The sequence below is a fragment of the Lactuca serriola genome, chromosome 1 (assembly GCF_051521515.1).
Source record: "Lactuca serriola cultivar US96UC23 chromosome 1, Lser_US96UC23_V15, whole genome shotgun sequence".
Taxonomy (NCBI): Eukaryota; Viridiplantae; Streptophyta; class Magnoliopsida; order Asterales; family Asteraceae; genus Lactuca; species Lactuca serriola.
This window is the reverse complement of record NC_136408.1, coordinates 134736877-134764405: the sequence shown is the minus strand read 5'-3', so window position 1 is coordinate 134764405 and position 27529 is coordinate 134736877. Positions and strand designations below refer to the sequence as shown.

General features: G+C 32.1%; 1 protein-coding gene across 1 annotated transcript; it reads right to left on the bottom strand.

Annotated features, from left to right (window-relative positions):
• Window positions 1-7834: 7834 nt before the first annotated feature.
• LOC145098858 (myosin-11-like) lies at window positions 7835-27252 on the bottom strand. The gene is made up of 13 exons (XM_079036455.1): window positions 26233-27252; window positions 25295-25471; window positions 24547-24696; window positions 24291-24428; window positions 12184-12309; window positions 11891-11961; window positions 11708-11807; window positions 9916-9972; window positions 9693-9746; window positions 9311-9400; window positions 9045-9215; window positions 8875-8945; window positions 7835-8231 (listed from the first exon to the last, which is right to left on the bottom strand). Exons 1-13 carry the CDS (start codon window positions 27166-27168, stop codon window positions 8168-8170), a joined length of 2205 nt encoding a protein of 734 aa, XP_078892581.1. The 5' UTR covers window positions 27169-27252; the 3' UTR covers window positions 7835-8167.
• Window positions 27253-27529: the final 277 nt, after the last annotated feature.

Below are 27529 nucleotides of genomic sequence, written 5' to 3'. Positions count from 1 at the left end.
ATTAGATGCCAAAATGGTTAGCGATCCATATGGGGATACTTTTACATTATAGCATAAGGAGCCATTTCATGGAATAGACATCGGTAGCTTCTTCCATAATGGCTGATTAATTGTAGCATGGAATATGGTTACGGAAATTTATCACGAGGCTACACATTATTAGTATTGAAAGACCACTAAAGTTGTGATAATAATTTAGCAATGTTATATTCCAACAACAAAAGCTCTATTAAGTCAATGCATATTGACATAAAGTTTCCTTTTGTTAAAACAATAGCACAAAATGGAAATATATAGAACATATGAACAAACTCCATGAAAGCGGATCCGCTCATAAAGGGATTACTTCCCCAGGTCTTTCATGAGCATACTAAACACGTTGGTGTGATATTTAGTTTTAGTGAGAGTTTTATGGTGCTTTATGTGTTCTTTAACTACAATTATGTTTTTCTGTACAAAATTAAGAATTCGGTTAACTCCATTATTAGTTGCACTTATTTGAAGTTTGATCTCAATTCAATCTATAGAGGAACTCGTCGGAAATCCATTTAGATTTTAAAACCACACATCATGTGTAATCTATGGCGTTAGTTATATATGTGTATGTGACCATTGATAGGTTTAGTTACGTAAATTGTAACGAAGGCCGCTTTGATTCTATAATATTATGATTAGTGGACGAGATTGTTTAAGGCTACCAATGTTATAATAACATTCATTAAAGCGCTTATACAGTTATACGTACATTTATATATACGTGGTCCAGTGGGAGATTGTTGGATAATTATGGGACCAATTCATAAATATGTATGATATATTATTAAATCAACTTATTATGGTTAAAATATAAATTGTTGATGGAGTGATTTATAGAATATTAACCACTACAAGGATTGTGTACTATGCAGACGACATTTTTGAGCTCTGTCCAGACGACTTGTCGTCGGTAAAGCCTATAGAGACGATATTTGGTCTGTAAAAAGTCGTCGGTATAGTTCCGTTGCTAAAAGTCGAAAATGTCGTCGGTACAGGTGTCTTCGGTATAGCATACTCTGTCCAGACGACAAGTCATCTGGAAAGAGTCGTCGGGATTGATTTTCGAGGAAATTAGAAAAAGTTTTATTCACACCCTATAGAGACGACTTGTCGTCGGTAAAAGGGTGGAGCTATAGAGACAACTTGTCGTCGGTAAAAGTGTGGCGTTATAGAGCCGACTTGTTGTCGGGATAAGTGAGAGCTATAGAGACGATTTGTCGTTTTGAAAAATGAAAACCGTTTTTACAGTTGGTAAGCTATACCGACGACATGTCGTCTCTATAGCTACTTTTTTTATATATCATCCACCAGTTTTGTTATGTATACCATTTAAAACAAATCCATATGAAATATTTTCAGAATAATATAAACATAAGATAATATATGATTAAAATCCAAAAGCACTTAATAAACATAATATACCATTCAAATTCTACTACATAACAAAATAACAAAAAAAAACAAGTTTTTAACAAACATTGTTGTCATTACCATTCTAGTTTTCCTCCTACTCACCATCATCAACATCATCAAACAAAATAACAAAAAAAAATCAAGTTTTTAACAAACATTGTTGTCATTACCATTCTAGTTCTCCTCCTCCTCCTCTTCCTCATCATCATCATCATCATCATCATCACCACCATCATCAACATCATCATCATCCTCCGCGAGTTCATTTGATGTTTCGGGGTTATTTTGTGGAACCATATTGGGATTAAACTGGAATTGTGGCATTGGTTGTGGTTGGAAGTTTGGAATGAAAGACGCGAAAGTGTTATTAAACATTTGGTTCATTTGTTGCATTTGTTGCTGCATGAATTGAATTTGTTGGGATAATACAGCAACTTGGGGATTATCTGAAGATTGGGATGTGGAAGCTTTGAAACGCTTGGTATGTTCATTTGGAAATAAATTATTGTTGATGCTTGGTTTCCTTCCAATTCCGCGAATATGCCCACGTCTCTCACCGAGGACACGAGCGAGGCATTGTTCTTCATTTAACTTTTCTTTCTCCCCGAGTTGTGATTGCATCACCATCTTCTCTCGTTGAATGTTTTCCTAAGATAAAGAAAACAATAAAAGTATATTAATTAAAAAAAATAACTAAATTTATACACTAAAATAATAATATTATACCTTAAACTAACTAAAATAATAATAACATATTTATCAAACAACTTATTAACTTTTTTTATTACTTACCCAAACGACTTCTGCTTGTGGTGTACACACTTTCCCCGACTTTCTTTAAATCGCATCTGTCTCCAACCGTCGATATGTTGTGGGTCTTCTCCTTTTTCTCTTTATAATAAGCCAAAAACAATTAATATATTTACATAAATGTTAATAAATTTTTTTATAAAATACAAATAAATATAGTTACCTCCTCACGTCGCCTGTCTGCATATGTTCTACTTCCATGAGAACTCGTAATTTTAAGTTTGGACCTGCTTTCTTTACCTTCTTTGCACTGCTTCCTATAACCCCCATCCAAAAAAAGAAGATCGATCATGTTATTCCAAGCTTCCTCATCCATATCATCCGGTGGACTTTCTCTTGCACCTTCCACATCATCATATCCACCAACACTATCAAAATAATCTTTCACGTCATGTTTGTGCTGTTTATAAGCTCTTTGGCAGTCGTCCTGTACAGTCGCTCGAACGGCTTCCCACAGATTTGTACCCCGATACATATCAAGATCAAAATATGTCTGCAATAAAAAACAAATTTAATTAGTAAAAAACATTTAAAAAGTATAAAAATTTTCACATATAAAAAGTATTTTGTACTTACTTCAATTTCAGGATACATAGCTTCATAGTAATGGAAAGGAACACGTCTCCAATTCCTATAATGGAGTGGTACATGATTTGCCACAAAGTTTGAGATAAACCTTGTCAACATTTTGCCATTTGCATTTATGAATCTATAGGTCCCCCCGACGCTATCAATTTCCACAGGTAAAGGTTGACCGCTGTGCTTGAACTTTTTTCGCATATTTAAGCATCTTCCTTTTCCACACCGACGCATCGAGTTTGCTACATTGACACATAGAACTAAAAATTTAGAAATTTAAAACTTTAAAAATATATCCAATATATTTAAGAAATTCATGTAACTTACAATATTGACAACTCGTCGGTATCTTGCCTGCACGCTCATGTGGAGGTCATTCCCCGCCGTCTCCTCCATGCCCCCTCACAACATGTGTAGCCATCTGTTTAATAAATATCAGAATATACTAAACGTACTTTTAAAAAAAATAATAAACAGTTTTAAGCAATCAAAATGTATAACAACCGTAACATACCATCAATCAGAATCATCACTAGAACAATATACATGTACAACATCATCATTAATAAATTCGTCATCGTTTATGAAATCGTCATCATTATCTGAAGAGTACGTATCACCACCATCATCCTCATCATTAAAGAAACTATCATCGTTTATAGTAGGAGCCACACTTGATTCACCATCATCATTATTATCTAAAAAGTACATATCATCACCGTCAACGGAGTATGTATCATCATCATCATCACCTAAATCGACAGCCAAGGGAAAATCATTTGATCGAGTGTCATTCACCACATCTATCTCATTAACACCGATACTTGGATGATCCCAAAGTTTTCGATGATGAACATCTTCCACAACTCTCCAATTACTGTTTCGAGTAGGATCTTGGAGATAAAACACTTGTTTAGCTTGAGTGGCTAAACTTTGACCACATCTATCTCATTAACAACGGTGTTGGTTGACGCATCTCTCATTTGGACTCCTTCAGACCACAACATTTTCAACTCATCCACCAAAGGCCTCAAGAAAACATCAATGTCCTTTGATGGTGATTTAGGGCCAGGAATCAGCAAAGTTAGCATGAAAGAAGACTCTTTCATACATATCCATGGTGGTGTATTGTAGGTAGTTAATATATCCGGCCAAGTACTATAAGTACTATTAAAGTTACCGAATGGATTATATCCATCAGCAGCCAAACCTAGACGAACATTTCTAGGTTCTTTAGCAAACTCTGGATATCTTTGATCAAAATCTTGCCATGACTTCCCATCAACCGGATGATACATCATACCATCTATTGAGCGTCCAATATTATGCCAACTCATATCTTTAGCTGTGAATCTGGAGCTATACATTCGTCGAAGTCTTGGAGTCACAGGAAAGTATCGCAACACTTTTTGTGGTACTTTCTTCCCCTTTGTAGTTGTGTCCACCCATCTACTCTCCTTACAAATCGGGCAATTTTGCATGGAACCATTCTCCTTCCAAAACAAAGCAAAATCATTTTTGCAAGCGTGGATCGATTGATATCCTAACCCTATCTTTCTCAACTTCTTTTTAGCTTCATAGTGTGAAGCTGGAATCTTGCTCTTCGGGAAAGTAGCTCTTAGTAACTCTACAAGTTGATCAAACGAACTATTTGTCCATCTATTGATCACTTTAATATGCAACAACTTTTCCAAAAAGTTTAAGGCAGACATATCGCTACATTCAGGGTATAACTTGGTATTGAGCTCCTCAAACAAATCATCAAATTCCGGGTCTATACCTCGCCCCTCCTCATCTATATTTTCTTCATTTGTATTTTGTTCCGCCATAACATCATCAATTACATCAAACATCTCATTACTTGTGGGCGTGTTTACTGGAATGTTTGTTCTTGGAGTCGAATTGTAGCTTAAATCCGAAGAACCGACATGTTTCTCACCGTGATGAATCCACGTAGTATATGTTTCTAGAAACCCAATGTCATGTAAGTGGGCATAAACCGTAAGCAAAACATGTCAATACGAATTCACACACGTTTTGCACGGGCACCGCACTTTGCCTTTGGAGTTGACATGTTTCTCAGCAATCTTCATAAAGTTTTTAAGACCTTCCAAGTATTTTGAAGACATTCGGTTCTCTCTAATCCAACTCTTATCGATCGTCATTGCTGTTTCATTATTAAAAATTATATTATATATATAGTTATCGAAAGTTAGATTGTATTTAGGCTATATAAATAAATATATACCTAAGAATAGATACAGTATTCACAAGTATATAAAAATATATGTACTCGAAAAGTAAAAATCAGACGGATTGGATAGAGTATTCACAATGGTTATGCAGAAGAAACTTAAACTAAAATCAATGATTCAACGTGTTTTAATAAGAAAATCATGTCAATTTGATTTTATAATTTATTTTATTTTATTTTAATATTAATATTAATTTGATTTTAAAACTAATTTAATTTGATTTTATAATTAATTTGATTTTGTTTTAAACCATATATAGTTTACCCTTAAGTTTTTTTAGAGTTTCTAGTTGTTTCAATTATATCATTGTAGTTTTTTCCTTTATTTTTCTTATTCATTTTTATATTTATATATGGTTTTATAATTAATTTGATTTTAAAACTAATTTAATTTGATTTTATAATTATTTTAATATTTTGTTTTTATTGATTTTTTTTAAAAACTAAATCACATTTACTTGCTAGTTCTATATCACATTTACTTTATAATTATTTTAAAATTACTAAAAGTACGCTGCTATTAATAACCTAATTAAGCTAACGACGACATGACCAACATTAAGTCACTAACAAAATTAAACACTCAAATTGTGAAGTTTGTTTGCTAGTTCTATAAGGTTGCATATAAAATCAAATTGTGAAGATGATTCCTTGAATTTCGTTAGTTAAGTATTGTTTTTATGTATTAATTCAAAATATAATGTCTATATAAAGCTTACCCTTAAGTTTTTTTAGAGTTTCTAGTTGTTTCGGTTATATCATTGTTGCATGCTCTTTGTTAGTGTTTTCACAAATTGTATGTCTATCTAGTTTAAGATTTTTTGGCACTATTGGGAAACTAAATTAATGAGTGTGATTGGGTTCTTATCATACTAATGCACTAAAATTATCATCTAATGCACTATTGGGAAACTAAATTAATGAGTGTGATTGAGTTCTTATCACACTAACGCACTAAAATTATTATCTAATGCACCCTTGAAGCACATCTAATGCACTAAAATTATCATCATTTAAAACCATTCATATCAATGCAATTCAAAGTGGTCCTTTTATATATATATATATATATATATATATATATATATATATATATATATATATATATATATATATATATATATATATATAACATTTAGATATAACTATCCCTTAAAGCACATCTAATCCACTAAAATTATCACCATTTAAAATCATTCATACAATGCAATTCAAAGTGGTTATTATGTTGCATATATATATCATGGTCTATGAAATGAAAAAAAAAAAAAAAAAAAAATCACTGCATCGTCTCCTGTGGTATGGTATAGTTTAAGAAAAAAAATTAAAACATCAATAAACTAACCTCAAAATGTGGTCAAAAAACGGAATTTCTTTTCTATGGGTGGTGAATCTTCTTCCCAATCAATAGAGAGAAATGGGGTTGTGATTTAGGGATCCATATTATTACAAATAAAGGACCAAACATTTAGAAATTAAGAAGCAATCAAGCAACAAAACCCTTACCTTGGTGGAAGATGAACTCGGAATCAGCTTCTAGCCCATGAGATCGCCGACTGCAAGTGCGAGAGGAAAATTATGAGGCGACTGCAAAATGAAAGCTGATTCTGAGTTTTCTTATTAGGGAAACCCTATACCGACGACATGTCGTCGGTATAGGTCGACCAAAACGCCGTCGTATAGCTTTAGTTCATTAAAAAATAAAATAAAATAAAATAAAGATTTCACGCGGATCGGAGCCCCCTTTTTCAGACGACATGTCGTCGGTATTGCCTCGAAAAACGACATCGTTTCCATGTTCTGCAACACGGATTAAAAATAAAGGAAAATTAAATTTTAATCAACCTATACCGACGACAAGTTGTCGGAATAGGTCGCCTAAAACGACATCGTTCCCATGTTCTGCGACACGGATTAAAAATAAAGGGGAATTAAATTTTTATTAACCTATACCGACGACAAGTCGTCTGAATAGGTCGCACAAAACGACATCGTCTCGGATTTCTACTACAAGGAAATAAAATAAATGGAAAATATTTTTTTAGAACATTTTCCAGACGACAAGTCATCTGTAAAGCTTTTCGATATACCGCCAGTTTTTCATCTTTTCTCGCCTAGTCTGTACCGACGACATGTCGTCGGTATAGCCCTTATGGTCAAAGTTTAATGGTCAACATTTTTTTGTTTTGTACCGACGACATGTCGTCGGTATAGGGTGACTTTTGCCGACGACATCTGTCGTCTGGATAGGTGTCGTCTGCACAGGTTGGAATTCTTGTAGTGAACTTACCTTGTGGGTTGAGTTCCCGGTTTGACTCACGATCCTCAAGATCCCTTCTATCTCTCACTTTATGGTTTATCTCCATCTATAAATACATGTGATGAGAAGCAAATAAGATACAAGAAATTACATAAACAAATTTGTGAGTCTCATTGCTGAGGGTTCTTAGAGGTGGTCTTGAGATCAACTGGAAGACTCATCCTAGTCTTCAGATCCAAAAATCATAATGAATCAGGTATGTAATCATTCTTTAAGGTTTAAAGTTTTCTCTTGACAGATTCGAGATTAAGATGTAAAGCTTCCGCATTTTATGTTTTTGTTATGGAAATAACCAACACTAAATAGATTTTTTTAACAGACTACTACGTTATAAGCTAGTTTTTGTGTTACCAAATATGTCAACATAAAAAATCAAGCTAGTTCCACAACCAATCAAACCAAACAAGCTCAGTGAGCTGGAATTATATGGAAGGTTCAACCAAGGTAAAAATAAATAAAACTGATGTACAACTACAATTATAGTATAACAAACGTGTTCGGTAGGAGTAACGCAAGAGTTATACCAAGAAGAGCCCATATATGATAATTTTAAAATCATAAGCTTGGACTTTCCCCTCTATTCAATTTTCGATAACTACAAAAAGCCTAAAACTGAAGCTGAATACTAAGAATCATTGCTTTACGTGAAATATGAATGTTCCCGAACTTTACATGAATCATAATCTGGTAAGATCTGATTTGTAGTTGTTAAAAACTTGAAAGGCTCCATACTTGGCAAGTTCTGCAGTGGAGGATTAGTGTTTTACAAAATCTTGTACTTGCAATGAAGTGTAGAGGTCATCAACAGAGAAGCCTTGTCTGCATTTAAGTAGCTCGATCAATTGTTTATTCATATTCAATTGCCTTTGTAATGTATATATAATTGTAGGATAACTTCTACTGATCACAATAAAACGAAAACCAATTCCATTTAAAACGTAATTTTTGGATATCGGTTTTTGAATGGTAATAGGGTACCTATGGATGAGTGTTGTTCTAAAAAAATGGATGCAAGTTTGACATGAAAATGAAAATCTAAGTAAAAAATTATTAGCATATCCATGACCGAAATAAAAATCTATAAGTTATATCCGGAACAAATAAACTAATGAAAGAGAAACATATTTCAGTTATTCCTACCTTTATTATAGAGTAAAGGTAAAAATATTACTAAAAGGATTCTCCTCGAAATTGTTTAATTTACCATGCGACCTATAGACAATATATAGTAAAAATTGTTTAAAGGTAAAAATTGTTTAATTTTTCTTATTATAATTATACAATAACTACCGTACATCACAAAATACAACCGGGAATTAATTAAGTTCCTGCAAACTCTTTTCATTGGGGCCTTCTTTATCTAAGCTAAGAAGTGTGTATCATTAAACTTATGAACTTTCTAGACATATTACGTAAATAATATATCATTACCAAATTTTTTTTAGAAGAAATAGCCTTATACCTGGAACTATCGTTTAGTCCATAACTAACATTAGAATGCTCTTTCATCCGTATCATCATCATTAAAATAACCTGGATAAACATAACACGACCATCGGGTAATTAACATATAATACCATATCATGGAAACTATTTTAATTCTTTAAATAAAATTTCACATGTAGCACTTACATCGGAAGATACATTGTGAGTGTCCTCCGAATAAATTTTGCATATCCTATACAAAATTAGGACGAATAGAATCTTGAAAAAATATTTTAATACATAGAAGGAACTATCGTTTGGTCCATAGCCATAACTAAAACTAGAATTTTCTCTCATCCATAACTTTATTGAAGCAACCTGGTCAAAGATAACACCGTGATCAACTAATTAATGTATCATATTACGAAAATGATTTTAATTCTTTAAAATGAAAATTTACATGTAGCACTTACATTTACATTGGATAATAATAATAGCCTGTGAGTGTGAGTGTCGTCCCCATAAATTGTGCATATTCTATGCAATTGTGGGATATTGAGAATCTTGAAAAAAAAAATAGTGCCCAAGTTAGAAAAAATCAGGGTGGTGTAGAGCACTGCACATATGCATGTTAGATTCCGATCAGGTTTCTTTTTCTTTAAATAACGCAAAGAGCACATCAATCCTGATTCATTCAGCAAGCTGAGCTAACAAAAGAATCAATCTTAATGAAGACAACTTTTCTGATTAATGAGATATAGTAGTTTTTTGGCGTATATATCCATGAGAACAATTGCGTTGAGATGGAAATTGTAGTAGTGGGTCTTCCGATGTATAAGGGAAAAAGAGACTTACAGGGTATAAATTGATGATGTCATGGTACGATAACAGATGCTTTTCATGTTTCACCTGAGGGTAGTAAAAATATTGAGTGAATTTGACACCTATGGTATATGAATGAACTATTTATATATAAGTTTAGTCTGAATAAAAAAAAATGTAAATGGATTCATTTATTGCGAAGAGAAAAGAACCAGATTAGAACCTCGGGGTAAAATAAAAATTGGAAGAAACATACCAAGAACTCAATTGCCTGTCGAATATGCTTAAGTTTATCCCAAGCTAAGCCAACATACTGTCAAATAAAAAATCTTTGTCAAATCCGAAAGTGCTCAAATACAGCTTAGCTGATTGCAATAACAATGAGTTACGTAAACAATTAAAATTTAGTCTTTATATGTTTTCCTTATTTTCTATACATCAATTTTCACAAATACAGCTTAGCTGATTGCATTAACATGACAAGTAATCACATATTATAGCGTGTGTATGTTTGTGGAAGCTATGATTTTTTGTGATATTAAAATTCTCTTTTTCTCATTCACCTTAGGATTAGCCGATCACTTTAATCATGTGAACCACATTAAATTATTGTCTTATTTGTTTTTCTATTGCAGCATTAACTGTATGGAATTGACTTAGGATTTGATTGATATTCTTTCTAACCGGGTCCAATAGAGGACCCGCTCCGAAAAAAATCAATCAGCATGTTTGATTTCTTTATAAAATCAAGGACTCGGTCCATGTTATGGAATCGGTCAAAGAAAAAGGGCTGATTCGGTCCTTCACTTTCAATCGATGTATTTGGACAAAAACGTAAGTTGCCTTGCCATTTCCGCTTTTGCCCTACACTTTGTGACAAAAACGTAATTTGCCTTGCCATTTTTGATTCAGTCCTCCCAACCCTGACTGCTTTCTTCCTCTAACCACTCAACCGAAGACGACGCACCTAATCAGGTTAGTTTTCCTTGGCTTTTTCTCATTTTTTGTTGCTCGATTCTTGCTGAAATTTTCAATTTTCTTTTTGGGATTTCTACTCGGTTGTCCTTCTTTTGTTCCTTTTGTTGTTGATGTGCTCTTGCTTTGCTCGCTTTGTGCTTAATTTGAAGTTACTTGCTTTTTTTTTCTCTCGAGTTTTACTGTTATTGTTAAAGTTGTCCTTCTTTTGTTCCTGCGTTGCCCCCTTCCTTGTTAGTTTCTTATCTCGTCTCCTCTCTATCTCTGCAAAACCATTCTGAGTCACAATCGATTTCCAAATCGATTGTTCAGATGCTTGTCTTCGTTTATGGATGGTATCAATTTTTGTTTGGATTTCTGGTATGTTGGTGTTTGTTTGTTTGTTTGTTCAATTTTGTTTAACCATTATGTGTTTCCTTGTTTTCTTAATTTTTGTTCATTGCTGATTGTTGGATAAAAAGTGAAAGTTCCTGCTTGGATTGGAGATAATGAAGAAGTATTTCATTGAATTTTAGGATATATATATATATATATATATATATATATATATATATATATATATATATATATATATATATATATATATATATGAGAAAAATGTGTGTGTATTTGTGTAAAAACAGAATACAGAAACAGAGAAGATTAAGTTTCATATGCTATGAATTTCTTAGAAAAATATATTTGCTATTTCCACATGAAAATAGATGAATAGTTTGTGTATGTATATTTGTTTTTATGCTTTGTTATGTTATAGTATAACATATGTTTAACCTTTTGGAGAAACAAGGATGGTGGAATGTTTTTTATAAAAATGTTGTTTAGTGGTTTTTTTCCAAACAAAAGTTATAAATCTTTAATTTATTTATTTTTTAAAGTAAGTTGCATGTTTTTATAAAAAAATACAAAATCAAACAAGTTTTAGTAGGATCTTAACTCAGTCAGAACTTTTAACCAAGTTAGTAACTATCAAACGACCTTTTAATCCGTAACATATGTGATTTTCACTACTCCAAGCAAGTACATTTGCTTTAGCGGACATATGTGGCATGTAAATACTTATTGTGAACACTAACCTTTTCTTGTGACCGACTACACCATAGCTCCAACTCTGCTAAACCGACTTTCACAAATTCCCCATTTCTAAAGGAACAATACTCCTGATGCTCAAGGAGACTACATAGTGCATATAATATATTATTGTTGGAAACCATGGTAATGAAAGGACAAAAATAAGCTAAAATTGACTGGACAAACACCTATTAAAGAGCTGCACATTAATATATGAGAAAACTTGAGCTAATATCTTCTGAATAACCATAAGAGGCACCTGAAAAACGATATGAGAAAATCATGAAGAAAAAAAAAATACTTTCTCAAGAATTGTTATGATTGCATACTTTTAGTGATCACGATTGGAAGCATTATATCCATGTTTCTTAATTAATGGAATAATTTATATTATTTCAAAAAAAAAAAAAAAGAAATTGAAACAATCGTAAGTATCTTAGTTCGTAAAGAAGAAACGTGATGTTCTATAAAATGGACTTACATAATTTTCTTTCATTGTGCTTAAAAGATTGTTAAGGTGGTCAAGAATCGCTCGCCAATCACGGAATCTGTAATCTTCATGAAAGGATTTTTTATGACTCGTTGGTCCCTCGACCGTTCGTGGCTCCTGAATTTTAAAAATTGTTGTCAATATGCAAAGTATATATATATATATATATATATATATATATATATATATATATATATATATATATATATATATATATATATATATATATATATATATATATATATAATGAAGCTATAAATAAAATTAAAACGTGAAGACTTTATTTTTATGTTGCTATTCTGACATGAATCTTTTACATATTTCAATGTCATTATTCGGTAGTAATATACGAATAATCATATGTTAATGTTCACATTAAAATTTGAACAATAATACACATTTACATAATTCATAGCAAATATTAACATAAACCTAATGTCTTTAAGTCTTCAATATATATATATATCCTCAATTAAAGTTAAAGGCATAAAAATTTATCATTTCTCCACAAAAAAATACATGGAATCAGAAATGAATATACTTTGTTTTCGTGTTCTCAACCTTTCAGGTGTTCTCATTTGATCATTTCCTTTTATATATATATATATATATATATATATATATATATATATATATATATATATATATATATATATATATATATATATATATAAAGAAATGATCAAATGAGAACACCTGAAAGGTTGAGAACACGAAAACAAAGTATATTCATTTCTGATTCCATGTATTTATTTGTGGAGAAATGATAAATTTTTATGCCTTTAACTTCAATTGAGGAGAAAAATCAATAGAACTTAATCCCAATTAAAAATTTATCATTTCTCCACAATTGAATAAATGGAATCACAAATGAATATGCTTTGTTCTCGGGTTCTCAACCTTTTTGGTGTTCTCATTTAATCTTACTCATGTACATATATATATATATATATATATATATATATATATATATATATATATATATATATATATAGCGAGAGAGAGAGAGAGAGAGAGAGAAAGAGAGAGAGAGAGAGAGAGAGAAAGGGAGAGAGAGACAAACACACATACAGACACACACACACGCACACACACACACAGAGACTTAGACTCAATTGAGAACAATTGTATAATTGAGAATGTGAGAACAAATATGATTCACATAGTTCTTTTTACCGCAAAACGCTCTAGCATACTTGCACGGCGGGGGACAGTAATATTCATATGTCAATATACATGTAAATATATTCACATATGAATCCCCCACCTCCCTTTCATCCACCACCACAAGATCAACTACATAATCCACGTCACCACCACAACCTTTGTCACGAATCACCACCACCACCACCGTTACCGTTGCCACATACATGGCCTTCGTCACCACCTCCGCTACCTTGACCACCACATCCAATACCACTACTACCATTGCAACCGCAACCGCTAGCCGCGCCAACGCTACTACCTCCACTACCAACCACCATACTTATATATACATAATCACTTGTGAATAGACACATACTTATTAATAAATGAATACACTTATATATATATATATATATATATATATATATATATATATGTGTGTGTGTGTGTGTGTGTGTGACAACCCAAATTTTTTTGCCTTGTAAAGCCCAACCACTCAACTTAATTGAGGATCAGACTCATTTCTGCTATCTTTTAGCCTTGTTTTGGTGTCCGTTTAAAGGTTCAAAACTTTGTACAGTCAAGCATTGAGCATTGGAATGGATCACGTGCACTTCTAGCACCAAAATCGGGCCTTCACTCCAACATAAGGAGTGTACGGCCGCACACCCCTCTCCTGGCAGCACACTCATGTGTATAAGTTTAGAACTCAACCTCCTTTCATACCTTTTCACACTCTTAAGTCTAGACTTCGATTTCTCTCTCAACTAACATCAGATTTTAAGCCTAGATCTTCAAGAATGTGAGTGATCTTCCCTTGATTTTGTTGTTAATCTTCTTAAACTAGTTACATCCTTTGATTTCATCCATTTGAAATCATGTTTTGGCTAGATCTTCAAATCTTCATCCATTTCACCAAGAACACCAAGAACACACACTTATTCTTGGTGATTTTGAGCCTTCTTGAACCTCTAGAACGTTAGTACTCTTTCCCAATGCTTGAATCTTGTTTATAAAACTAGTTTAACACCTTAGAAATGTCCAGAACTCAAGAACATATGGTGTGTGCGGCCGCATACACAGGTGTGGCCGTACACCCCTCAAATACACCTCAAAACACACCTAAAGGCTTCCATATTATAAGTACCATCCCCTAATCTTGTTACTTACTAGATATGAGCCTTAGAAAACGTCCAAACCATGTTCATCAAGGAGTGTGCAGCCGCACACACTACATGTGGCCGTACACCCCTTTGTTTGGTGCTTAAGGGCCTCCAAAGTGTCGTTCTTGCTTCAACACTTGATGAGCACTAGTCCTACAAGCCTCCTTACCTTTGGAAAACACTTTTGTGCACTCATTACCATGAGTGTGCATCCGCACACTCCCTGTCCACACACCCATGGCCGCACACTCCTCAAAGTGGTCGTATACTCCCCTTAGTTGAATCACATGTGATTCCAACACTAGGTCAAAGTGTTTCCTTGTCCCGTAAGGTGTTTCCTTTCATTTGGTTGCCTCTAATCCCTATATATATATATATATATATATATATATATATATATATATATATATATATATATATATATATATATATATATATATATGCCAATATATGACATTATATGTCATTTAGGACTCGTTTGTGTCTCGGAAATTCATTCGTGGAACTTCTCATCCTTACGCGCATATTCGTTTGACTCACCCAAATAAGGTGAGTTCCTACCCCTATAATGAATCTTTTAACTGTTTTAACTTCTTTTAAAGGGAGGGGGGTGGAAGACAAGTTGAACACAATGTTAATTGTGTAATTTTTTGTTATAAATATCTTTCAAAAGATTGCTTATGTCTTTTATAAGTGATCACAACACTTCAAAAACTCTTTTCAAGTTATGTTACGTTATAGTTACAAAACTTTGTTTTTAAGGTACAATCATAACTTAGTAGATAAATGAGTATTTTCATCAAGTCAGTAACAGTTCAAGCAAACACACTAGCAAACTATAATATGTATAGTTTAAGAGTTCAAACATACTACAATGAGAAACAGAGAGAACATTCAATACTAATACATGAATACTATAACATTAATGTGAGCGACTACTACACGACTTAGCAATATACTTGCTAAGTTGCATTTTGTAACCAGAGTCTCCTAGAGGGAGAGCATGAATTTGTGTATAGATCTATACGGGATTGACAACACACACCTTGCTGCTAGCTACAATGGGACTTGCAAGTCTACAAGTGAAAAATGTCACATCAATTTTGGCGCCTTTAGGTCGTCGTGGTATATCACGTGTCATATCAGTATGGTTATAATCACATCACATTTTAACCTTAATTGACAAACTGGTTTTAAGGTAGTCAGTATATTCAGTAGAAAGGGCCTATAATGCTAACTTTATGAATCATTAGTGTATACACCAGGGATATACATTAATCGGGTCCGACAGGTAGTAGGATGTGTGCTTTCTGCTTCATTTCCTGTTCCTTGTTTGGTTGTGGGCTTAGAGCAGATTCACCCAACCTATTATTTATTCGATCTTAGCTATATATATGTTCCGTATACACTCAATGTTCATAAAGAGTACCATATATGGGTCAGTTCATAGTATACAAATTCAATACACCGTCTTCTGTTACAAATCATACTTTTCAAATAGATCATTTGGTAGACAAAACTAGAAACTTACCTGAAAAGGGTTTAATTCATTTTCATTAAAATAGTTTAACTTAAAGGACCTTATGTGGTTAGTTCTATAATACCTTAGTTTATAGATCAGGGTTATATATAATTAATACTGATAGCTAGTTGGATGTGTGCTTTCCGCTTCATTTCCTGTTCCTTGTTTGGTTGTGGGCTTAGGGCAGATTCACACAACTAACTATCTATTCGATATTAGATTATATATAGCTTGTATAAACTAAGTGATTATAGAAGGAACTATTATGGTTACTATATTTACTAAAAGAAATAAGCGTTTTCTTAAGGAATGTTTTCATCAAATACAAAGGAACTACTACAGTTAATTCCGTGAGTACCAAGTGAATACACCAGGGTTATATACAATGACGATCTAACAACCAATGGGATGTGTGTCTTCCGCCTCATTTCTTGTTCCTTGTTTGGTTGTGGGCTTAGGGAAAATACACAACCGATTGTTTGTTTACTCTGGATTTTATACAACTTGTATCAACATAGTACGCATAGAAATGATTGTAGAGTTATTTTTACTTATCTTTCATCAAAGCAGGAAATATAGGATTTTTTGGAGGAACAGGCAAACTTTTCTAAACAGAACTTACAACTCACTAAAACTTTCTTACAACTTACTTACATCACTAATATCTTATAAACTCAACAACTTAAATGTTGATCTATGCTATCTAAATAACTTGTATTCTCAGGAGAACAGTAGACAGGTATGCGTACTGGGATTCAGAAGATGGAGCAGTATAGCTTCATGTCTTGTTTTGTTATTTATTTTGTAGTCTATGTTATGTGACCACATACTTTGTAAATACTTTCTTTCTATTGAAATGGTTGCTCATTACTTTTATTACTATGATGCATGTCTTGTGATACTAAACATGATGTCATCCACCCCAGAACGTTTCCGCGGTTCCGGTTTTGGGGTGTGACAATATATATATATATATATATATATATATATATATATATATATATATATATATATATATATATATATATCAAGAGTTCAACAAGAAGTCAATCCCAAGTAATGATAACTACTTTTCTGATGAATATGATTTTGAAGCATTACATTATAGAAGTAACAAGTGACTATCAGGCCCCATAAGGTTTCCAAAAAAGTTTGATTCATCAGTACTTAAGGGGTAAGACGTTGGTATGAAGAATAATGGTAATGAATGGAAGGACCGAAGTGATTTACTACAGAGGCACTGATCACTTCTCCAGGGAGTGAAAGTGGAAGAAGGTGGACACCAATGAATATTATGAAATGAAGTATAAGAAGTTGTTGGCTTCTCTGAAAAGAAAAAAAAACATTGATGTAAAAGTATTGGTTGAAGAAGTGGAAAGTTGGGTAGATGTTGAGGAATCATTTAAATGAAGATGGAGGAAAGGATAATTGATAGATGGCATGTATTGATGCATTTTCACTGATGAAGGAAGCAGTGACTTGAGCACTTTTGAAGCCAATCTGAGCTAAAGTTGCTAAGGATTTAAAAAATTTTGGGCTGGGATTCGACATCCTTGTACAAGGTAAAAAAATTTGTCACTTATTTTGATAACATAAAGAGCATAATGCTTGATTAATTGTGTCTTCATCGCTCAAAAGTAACCAGGAAAAGCACTCACTTAAGTTAGAGATTGAGACACTGATGAATAATTTCACTAAAATTGAGAAAACTCTCGCTTTAACAAACATTAAGGTCACTAATCTATCTCTTAGGAATAATGATTTTCACACCAGAAAGACTAAAGTTAAGTTGCACGCAGATAGGTGACCAGGTATTGTAAATAATTGTGCTCATTCTCACCACAAGCTTAATAAAATAATAAATGCCACGATAACTGATCTATGTGAGAAATCATTGGTAGAAATATTGATGAGGAAACTAATAATTATAAACTTATTGAACTAGAACATAATTTTTGTTCTCTTAGTGATATCTGGGATGATTTTAAAGCTAGGTTCGTTAGCAATTCTTTTATATATCAATCTCTCATTAATGAAAATTGGAAAACTAACCCTGATGATGTCACTGTTTGCACTACTAGTTTAACCGTATTGGATCCTACTGCTATAAATCCTTTTGACATTCCTACTCCAACTACCAAAACATATCTTCAACTTCCTATATCAAATGGTGAGTTTCACTATATGATATTGGAAGTTGAACCACTTCTATTAATGGTAAATATTTGATTCTAGACTATAACCTTCACACTTAATTCTATGATATTGGAAGTTGAACCACTTATATCGATGAGTTACAAACTATGTTTATGATTCACACTGATGGAACCTCAGTGTGATTCAGACATCCAACAAACTCTTACCCTACAAGTCTCATATTATAGAACTTAATGATTCACTATAAGACACCATACACTGATAATAGTTTGAAATTTTGTGTTGATGGTTAGACTACGTATCATAGTTTATTACACACACACACACACCAACTTATTCTTAAACCTAGCTTCTTCTACTTAAAAGTTCTATGATTCAGCATAAAAACCATGCACTGCTAAGAACTTTGAAATTTTGTGCCAATTTGTATGTCATTTACCGTGATATATTACATGTACCTATGCACTCTCACCCTACAAAGCTTCTATTAAATATATTGATGACTCACTGTTTCAGCCATACACTGACAAAATGTTGACATTCTATGCCGATGGGTATACTTCGTACAAGAATATTACACGCACCATACCATTCTCACCTTTTTCTCCTAATAAAAATAGGAAATAATTCAACGTATCAAACCATACGATGTTGTTACTTCACAACACTATGTAAATGACCTACTATTAGAACACCACAATAGTGTGATACACAAAATCTCACCTAATGTTTCGTTGCACAACGTTGACACTGGTACTCACCCTATTATATTGTCACACTAAAGATCTTTAGCATGGTCTCCTTATGTCATATTTGATTTCAAGGTTCTTTAAGTTCTTCAAATTAAGCAACTGTTCAGGGGGAGCCAATGCATTCAAGGATTTTTCATCAAATGATGCCAAAAAAGGTGAGAAAAAAACAAGAAAGCAATCCCTAAGCGTCCAGACACCAACGGTTCACTCGGGGGGGGGGGGGGGTTGCTTTTTCCACAAAAGAGTCATTCCCATGAAGACATCAACAGATTGTGGGAGATTGCAAGGTCAATCCTTAGAATCTGATGATGTAAAACATTATCATGCTAACCTATATCAGCACCGGCATCTCACCAGCGCCAACGTGAAGTTTGGTATAGAAAGCCACATCCGCGTGATATCTATAATATTGTAGTACTATATATATATATATATATATATATATATATATATATATATATATATATATATATATATATATATATATATATATATATATATAGTTAGTTAGTTAGTTAGTTAGTTAGTGGATCCATTTTTTTAAGGATACCATATATACTTTATTATTTACGTAGATTAGGTGAAATCCCTAGTTTATAGAGATTCACTTCTTATTGCTTTACAATAAAACCATGTATTAGGGTGCGTGTCCTTACTTGATTCATGAACCGTAGAGCTTAGTCCTTTGTGACAACCTTTCTTAGTGAAAAACCTTTGTGATGAACCATATTCTTTGTGTTTTGTGTTAATTGTTTTCGTTCAAGGAACCTACACTATGTAACTGAGTGAAAGATTGATGTTTATACCCTAGGTTAAACATTATAAATTTGAGATCAATCTTTGTGATTGTTCCCATAACATGGATAATTTAAGAGGTCGCCACCAACCCTTGGACTGAGCATACCTATTGATTCATTGCATAATACGAACAAATAGACTCAGTCTCTGGGAGGTATCCATGCTAGTAGACAACTTAGAATCATAGGATTATTGAAATTAGCATGGAGTTAATCAATTCAGAAATCGGTGGATAAATTACCAATATCATTTAAAGGATAATAATTAATTTAATTAGGATGTATTAAATAAAAATATGAGTACCTGCAGATCATGTTATCTACATAGTTAGCCATGGTTGATAAGATTAGTTGTAATTTGATTATTTATTTGTTTTTTTTTTATCTAAGAGACATTTATTTCCCTTTAACTTTTTTCCTTTGAGATTGATTAATAAGAAGATATTGATATGTGAGTACACTTTTGTTCCTTACATGTTCGACACCCTTAATTATCTATGATATACTGGGATATGTGAGTACACTTTTGTTCCTTACATGTTCGACACCCTTAATTATCTATGATATACTGGAATTGATTAGGTACACTATTTGGTGTAGATATTTAGCTTGGTATGTTAAGAATTTTAAGTGTAAAAATCCATTTGTATTTTTAAGTCTATATCTTTTATGTCATCAAAGTTTTGGGCACCATTATCTAATGGAATGATTTGAACTATATTTTATAGACTATCCATTACACATCAAGATAGTAGTAGATTTGACGGTACATTCGGAGTATATAGAAGATAATGAAGTTGCATAGGCGGCTATGAGGTTGAAGAAGTTTTTCAGTAATCTTGATGTTATTCCTACCATGGGTGATAATGTTGAGATCTTCTGCGACAACGAGGGTGCAATCGCCTTGACAAAAAAACCCGGGTCACACAAGCAAACAAGACATATACGTCGAAATACAAATACATTAGAAATATCATGGAATAAGGAAACATCTTAGTGAGGCGAGTAACATCCTAATATAACCATGTTGATCTTTTTATGAAACCACCGTCACAATCCAAACGTGATGGTTAGACTTGGTCGACATGCATTAGATTTTTGAATTGTTTTGATTTTTTAGTTTATAGTTTGATACATTGGACCTTATATGCTTTATATGTTATCTAACTTGGTGATTCTTTTGCGGTGAGTTAATAACGAGTTAGATTTCTAGAATTCGCATTAATATACTTATGTGTTTTTCTTTCAAGCTCTTGAACCCACTTCCAAAATATTAATTTATTTAAACCTCTAGAGTCGTTCCTGTTTTTGGAAGTAAGTAGTGATTTATGATTTCCACGTAGTATTAATTTATTCAAACCTTAACAGTCGATCCTAATTCTAGAACTGGTGATGTGTTTATAAACCAATATAGGATGTGCAATGATATTGAAAGTTATTTCCATATCCCAAGGTTATGAATGAATATTATCTTATTTGGATGTCGGGTCATATTGATACCTAATCATGGATGGTATGTTAATAGTCGGCCAAGATGAAACCATCACCAACAACTCAGATAAGATTTTGTCTAGGTTGTTTAATATGGAAAAGTTAGGCCCAATGCAACAAATATTAGGCATGAAAATTATTTGTGATAAAAAATCAAGAAAACAAAGTATGATGAAAGAAGTCCCTTCCTCTCCGGCAATAAGAAGTCTTATATATATATATATATATATATATATATATATATATATATATATATATATATATATATATATATATATGCGATAATGTGTCCAATGACCAAATATTTTCATGTTGTCGATGTTGTGAGTACATATTTATCAAATCCAAGAAAGAAACAATGGGGAGTAGTCAAATGGATATTTTGATACCTACATGGTACTTAAAAATAATTGTGTTATAGGGGGCTAAAGCCAATCTGGTTATACAAATGCTGATATGGAAGGATATTTTGATATTAAGTTACATTTTAACTTTGAAGGGAGGAACGGGGGATGTCTTGTGGCAATTCAAGTGAAAAATGTGTGTAACATTGTCTACAAAAAAGCGACGTACATTGTTATCATTGAAGTTAACAACACACTTATATGGCTAAAACGGTTTCTTCATGAATTTTAGTTTCTACAACAAGGCCACATCATCCATTGTGATGGTCAGAATGTTATGTACTTGGGCAAAAAATCACTATTCCGTTCGCACACCAAACATATTGATAATTATTATCCCATACAAAACATATTGATAATTATTACAAAATCCTCTTTTGTTGACTAAAAACAACCTAGTATGACAACTTCTTCTCCCCATATGGTGAACGCATTAAATGATGGGTATTTTTACTATAAAATGAAACCTTAGTTGTAAATAATCCAAAAAACATAGAAGCTAGAATGGAACATTTCCAATGATTGTTAGAAAAGATGATTGTAGTTTTGTAATAGTTGAAAATGAGAGTTGCATCTTGCATTGTAATTATATTCTAGTATTAAATAGCTGAGATTTCATTCCTAACAAGAATCAATAGTCCAAAAATGACCTATGGCCATGCTTTTTGGAAACAGGGTTGTCAGTAAAAGTCATTAATCAAATTTCAATAATGTTTTAGTCACATATTAGCTAAATATTAATCACCATTGCAAATTATTCACATTTTGTCACTGTTCTACATAAAAAAATGTGAAAAATAGTAGCCAATAGTCATGGTAGATCATTGTGAGTGTAACTATTTTACTATGACATTTTAAAAAAACATGTGACTATAACTATTTTATGATAACAATTTAATTTTGTATGTAATGATTTTTAATATAAAAGAATAACAACATGTGATTGTAACTAATTTATTATGACATTTATTAAAGATATAACATATAACTAAAAATAATTTATTGTCACATTTTAATTTTTATGTGTATCTAAAAGTAAAAAATAATAACAGTAAAAGAAAAAGTAAACATGTAGTTATAAGTGTTCAAACCGTTTTAAGCGCTCAAACATATTACTTGTAATAATAAAAACGTGTAAGGTATAAGATAATTAACTTAAATCACAAACAACTAATATCTTAAAAACATCAAATCACTAGTAATTAACAATAAACGTCATACTATTGTCAAATTTCACTATTTTCTAAAGTTAAACACAACAAAAAGGGAGAAGAGGCTGCAAGGGAATTCAGGAATTCAAAACAAGATTGTTATGCGAAAATAAGGAGAAAAGATGAACATGAAGCAAAAGAGTGTATGCAGGTTGATTTATGACTTTTACTTTTTCACATCTTTTTTATTCTCATGATTTGATTTTTTGCTAAATAAATTTGAGTTGTTGATAAAGTAAGAGGAAGTTGAGGTCAGTAGATGTTGAAGGTACTAATAAAAATGAAGTTCAAGATGAGTCCATGGCTTGCTTTTTGATTTTGCGGAGTACATCAAGATATGTATTTGGTTTTGTTCCTTAACTTTGGATGAAATTTCTATAAAATTTGATAGTTTGATGAAAGTGGTAATATAATTCACCATTGTAATGTATTGTTTATTTGTAGAAACATAAATGTGTTCCTTTGGATGATCGTGCTGCTGAATTCAAACTACGGACTAAAATGCTCCTTATATATTCTTCTATGTGCTAAATGCAAGAAATACTTTGTCAAGATACAAGCTTAAGTTCAGCCCCTCTAGGTTGGTGAACATGTTGCGTGTTGCAGCTAAATGGCAAGAACTTGTAAAACAAATCATGTCCTAATGGTTTTTTGGTCATTGTAGTATCATACTTTCTAGATTTATTATTTTAACATTGTACTTTGAGAAATCATAATTGTATTACACATTTTTAATGTATTAGACCATTTGTAAAATATGTTTATTAAATTAAGCTATTTTGTCATAATAAAGTACATGATTTTACTAGATCAATATTTGACATATAAATGATTTTAAGTTGTTAAACAATAGTCAATAATAGTAATGACAAATTAAAAAACTTATGACTAAAATTAGTTTATGGTCATCGTTTAATATAGTACGTGTCACTAAAAGTCAACAATAGCCATGACAAATGAAAAAAACATGTGACTAATAATAGTTTATGGTCATATTTTAATATATTATGTGTCAGAAAAAGTCAATAATAATAATGACAAATGAAAAAACGCGTTACTAATAGTAGTTTATGGTCACGAGTTAATATATTACGTGTCACTAAAAGACAAAAATAGTAATGCGAAACGAAAAAACATCTGATTAAATGTAGTTTATGGTCACACTTTAGTCTACTATGTGTCAGCAAAAGTAATGAAAGCAAAACAACTTGTGAGGGAAAGTAACATATGGTCACGGTTATCAAAAAAATATTTGAAAAAACTAAAAATATTGGTAGCCTATGGTGATAGTTTTTACCTATATTCACCACAATTAAACCTCACCTTAACTTACCTTTTAATGATGCAACATTTCCTTTCAGAATAAAAAAAACCATGATAAATGTTTATAGTGACAAGTTTTTTACATGGCAAAAGACTAGTTTTGTAGTAGTGAATGACTGAAAATTCATGTACCTGAATAGCCGATGCAAGTAACAGTTGCAACTTTTTCTTCATGTCATCGCAAATAATGTTACACATTTTTGTTAGTTGATCCTTGAAAAGTAACACCTGGTTTTTGACATTAACTTCCTGTACAATCTCATCCTCAGCCTCAATAAGGTGAACAGAAGGATGAACTAAATTAGTAAACGTAAAAGTATAAAACCATATCATAGAGCATAAATATATAAGTTGAAATGATGAAATTGATAATTATAAAACTCAATACCGTTATCATTTCTCCTAGTAGTAAAGTTGAAGGTGGTGGTTCGTGAACCGAACTTGCACCATCAAGTTTTAGACTTTTTTGGATTAAGAATAATAAAATATTGGATGCACATGATAACCAGTATGCCATCCCGCGATTGGATATTTGGTACTGCAACGAAACATGGCGAACCATCAACACAATACAATCTGGTGGTCTTCTGCGGTGATAGATAATATTACAAGGAAGTTCTAATGCTCATGTCATATGGTGCCACATTTGGGCAATCTGGACGTTTAGGGACAAGATTATTTCTTTTCTGTTCCTAAACCCAAACTGGGAAAGATGTTCAATAGGGTTGTCTCTATTTTTTTTTTACCATAAAGCATAGATGTAAACATAACTGGACTGCGAGGTTAAAACCCTTCAAATTGTTATAAACGTTATGTAACTCCCCTGGTTTTTTCTGATGGAGAAGATTTTTAATGATTGGGTGTTCAATAAAAGTAATATCACAGATATTTTTATTTTTAACGTTAACTTGAAAATAGACGGAATGATTAGTAAGATCAAATAAAATAAAGATGTCACAATTAACTAAATATATGTCAAAGAAGTTGTAATTATGCTATCATGTTCCTAGGTGATTGGGCTAAAATTTCTTTCATGTATCTTTCTTTAAATCAACATGACTAGATTAGTTACTGTAAATAGTTAATGCCTTGAAATAGCTTGATTTCTAAAAGGTTCTTTGTTACCATTGAAGTACCTTATTTGTTGAAACAAATATCTGGAAAATTCGTTCCAACACCATGGTTTTTTCAGCTTCAATACAATTCTGATTCAGAAGCAATTTGTATATGGTAAATGCTGCAACAGGTTTTCCATGACTAAATCCAGTGTCTTGCTTAATACATTCAAAAAGGGCAAATACATTCTCCTGCAACTATATTCGAAATCATATCAATTAACTTTTTTGTATTTAGTTCCTTTCTTGGTCATCTTTATAAACGGAAAATACATAGTATCTACCATGGTTCTAAATATCTAATACTATATATATATATATATATATATATATATATATATATATATATATATATATATATATATATATATATATATATATATATATATATATATATATATATATATATGGAAAGTTCAATAGAGAACAATAATTATTGGTTTTTCAAGGAATCAATTTTTTTTTTTTAAATTTCTAGAGCTTATTATTTATCGAAAAAAAAATCTAAAAATATCTAAATTCTTATATTAATATTGTGAATGTGAAAAATATTTTTCGGATTCACTGTGTGAATCCATATTCACATTGTGAATTTGACGTAAAAAAAAATAATCGAATTTGCTATTATTGGAAAAAGGATAAAAAAGATTGGTTCCTTGGTTCATTATAATTCTATATTGAATCTCATCATATATATATATATATATATATATATATATATATATATATATATATATATATATATATATATATATATATATATTCACTAAAGTTTGATGTAAAATACAAGTTTTGAACGTGCCATACCCATCTTTTTAGAATTTCGGATCTCAAAAAGAAAGTTAGATACAATAATAGCATAAAATTAAACCAAAATTTTTTTGTACGACTTGTGATACGTTTCATTCTTGCACATGAATCAAGATTTCTTTAGAAATAATTATCAGACAAGCACTTACTTGAATATCCAATGCTTCCTGGATCTTCTTCATCACCATGTTTAACGTAGGTCTCATCTTAAAGTCATAACTAATGCACTGCCATGCAATTTTTGAAAACATATCATAGGAACGACTACTAATTTGATCTTTTATATGGGGATCAATTAATATGTCTAGTTCCTTAGTATAGTATTTTCGAACCAACTTTATGAGAGAGTTATCAGTCTTGTAATCCTCTCCTATTTTGCGTGGACGATAAACCAGCATCCCAGTCAGCATTTCAAACAGTACCACTCCTAATGAGTATATGTCCGTCTCTTTACGGAGGATACTGCTTTCCTTGTAAGTTGGATCTGTGTAGTGCTTGGTACCGACAACCCGTGTAAATATATCGATACCATGCTGATTTTTGGGACTTGATTTTGACAGGCCAAAATCACATATTTTTGCAACCATATTGTCATCTAACAGAATATTTGCACTCTTGACGTCTCGGTGTATTACACTGTTATGCTCCCCACGACCCACATGAAGGTAATTAAGACCTCTTGCTGCCTCTAGACAAATCTTCAGGCGCTGTAACCATGTTATGCAACGCATCTTATTTTGATCTTGGAGATGACAATCAAGGCTTCCCTTGGTTGCATAGTCATAAACGATAATCATCTCATTATTTTCATCACAATAACCAACGAAGGAGATGATGTTTTCATGGTGGAATCCGGAAATCTTCTCGACCTCATTGCGGAACTCGCGCTCCCCCTGGTGGCTATCAGTAGCTAGGCGTTTGATAGCAACCAGGCGATTTTGCCATCGTCTTGAGAGTTGTCCTCTGTAGACGTAACCAAATCCACCGCCTCCAATACATCTTTCTGGACTGAAGTTCTCGGTGGCAAGCTTGATCTCCTCCAGAGGAATTGAATACTTTTCAAGGTTTAGCCGTGAAGAAGACATTGTGTTATGATATTGGTTATGGTATACGGCTGAAAAAAGGGCTGGTTATGGTAAAAGCACCCCACTGGCTGTCAATAATATATATACAAAATGGAGTTTACTTAGATGCACTACCTAATTGGCCATGGCTTTATTCAAAGTTCAAGTCCTTTAAAATAAAAAATGTTATATAAGATATACAGAATATTTGGAGAAATTAATTTCACGTATTAATATATTGCACATGCCAGCAATATTTAGATTCTTCAAGTCCTTAAAAATTATAAACATTTTGTAGATGATATCGACAATATAATAGTCGGACAAATAGACTTTCGTATGATAATATGACGTTTCTATATATAATACACTATTATATTAA

Bases quoted from the DNA above. Each gene is read 5' to 3' on its own strand.
- LOC145098858 (XM_079036455.1), bottom strand. From the start codon at position 27,168: ATGTCTTCTTCACGGCTAAACCTTGAAAAGTATTCAATTCCTCTGGAG. The intron at 11,962-12,183 runs GTAAGTCCATTT...ATCGTTTTTCAG, and splicing joins GCACAATGAAAGAAAATTAT to GTGCCTCTTATGGTTATTCA. The intron at 9,216-9,310 runs GTAAGTGCTACA...ATCTTTGACCAG, and splicing joins TATTATTATCCAATGTAAAT to GTTGCTTCAATAAAGTTATG.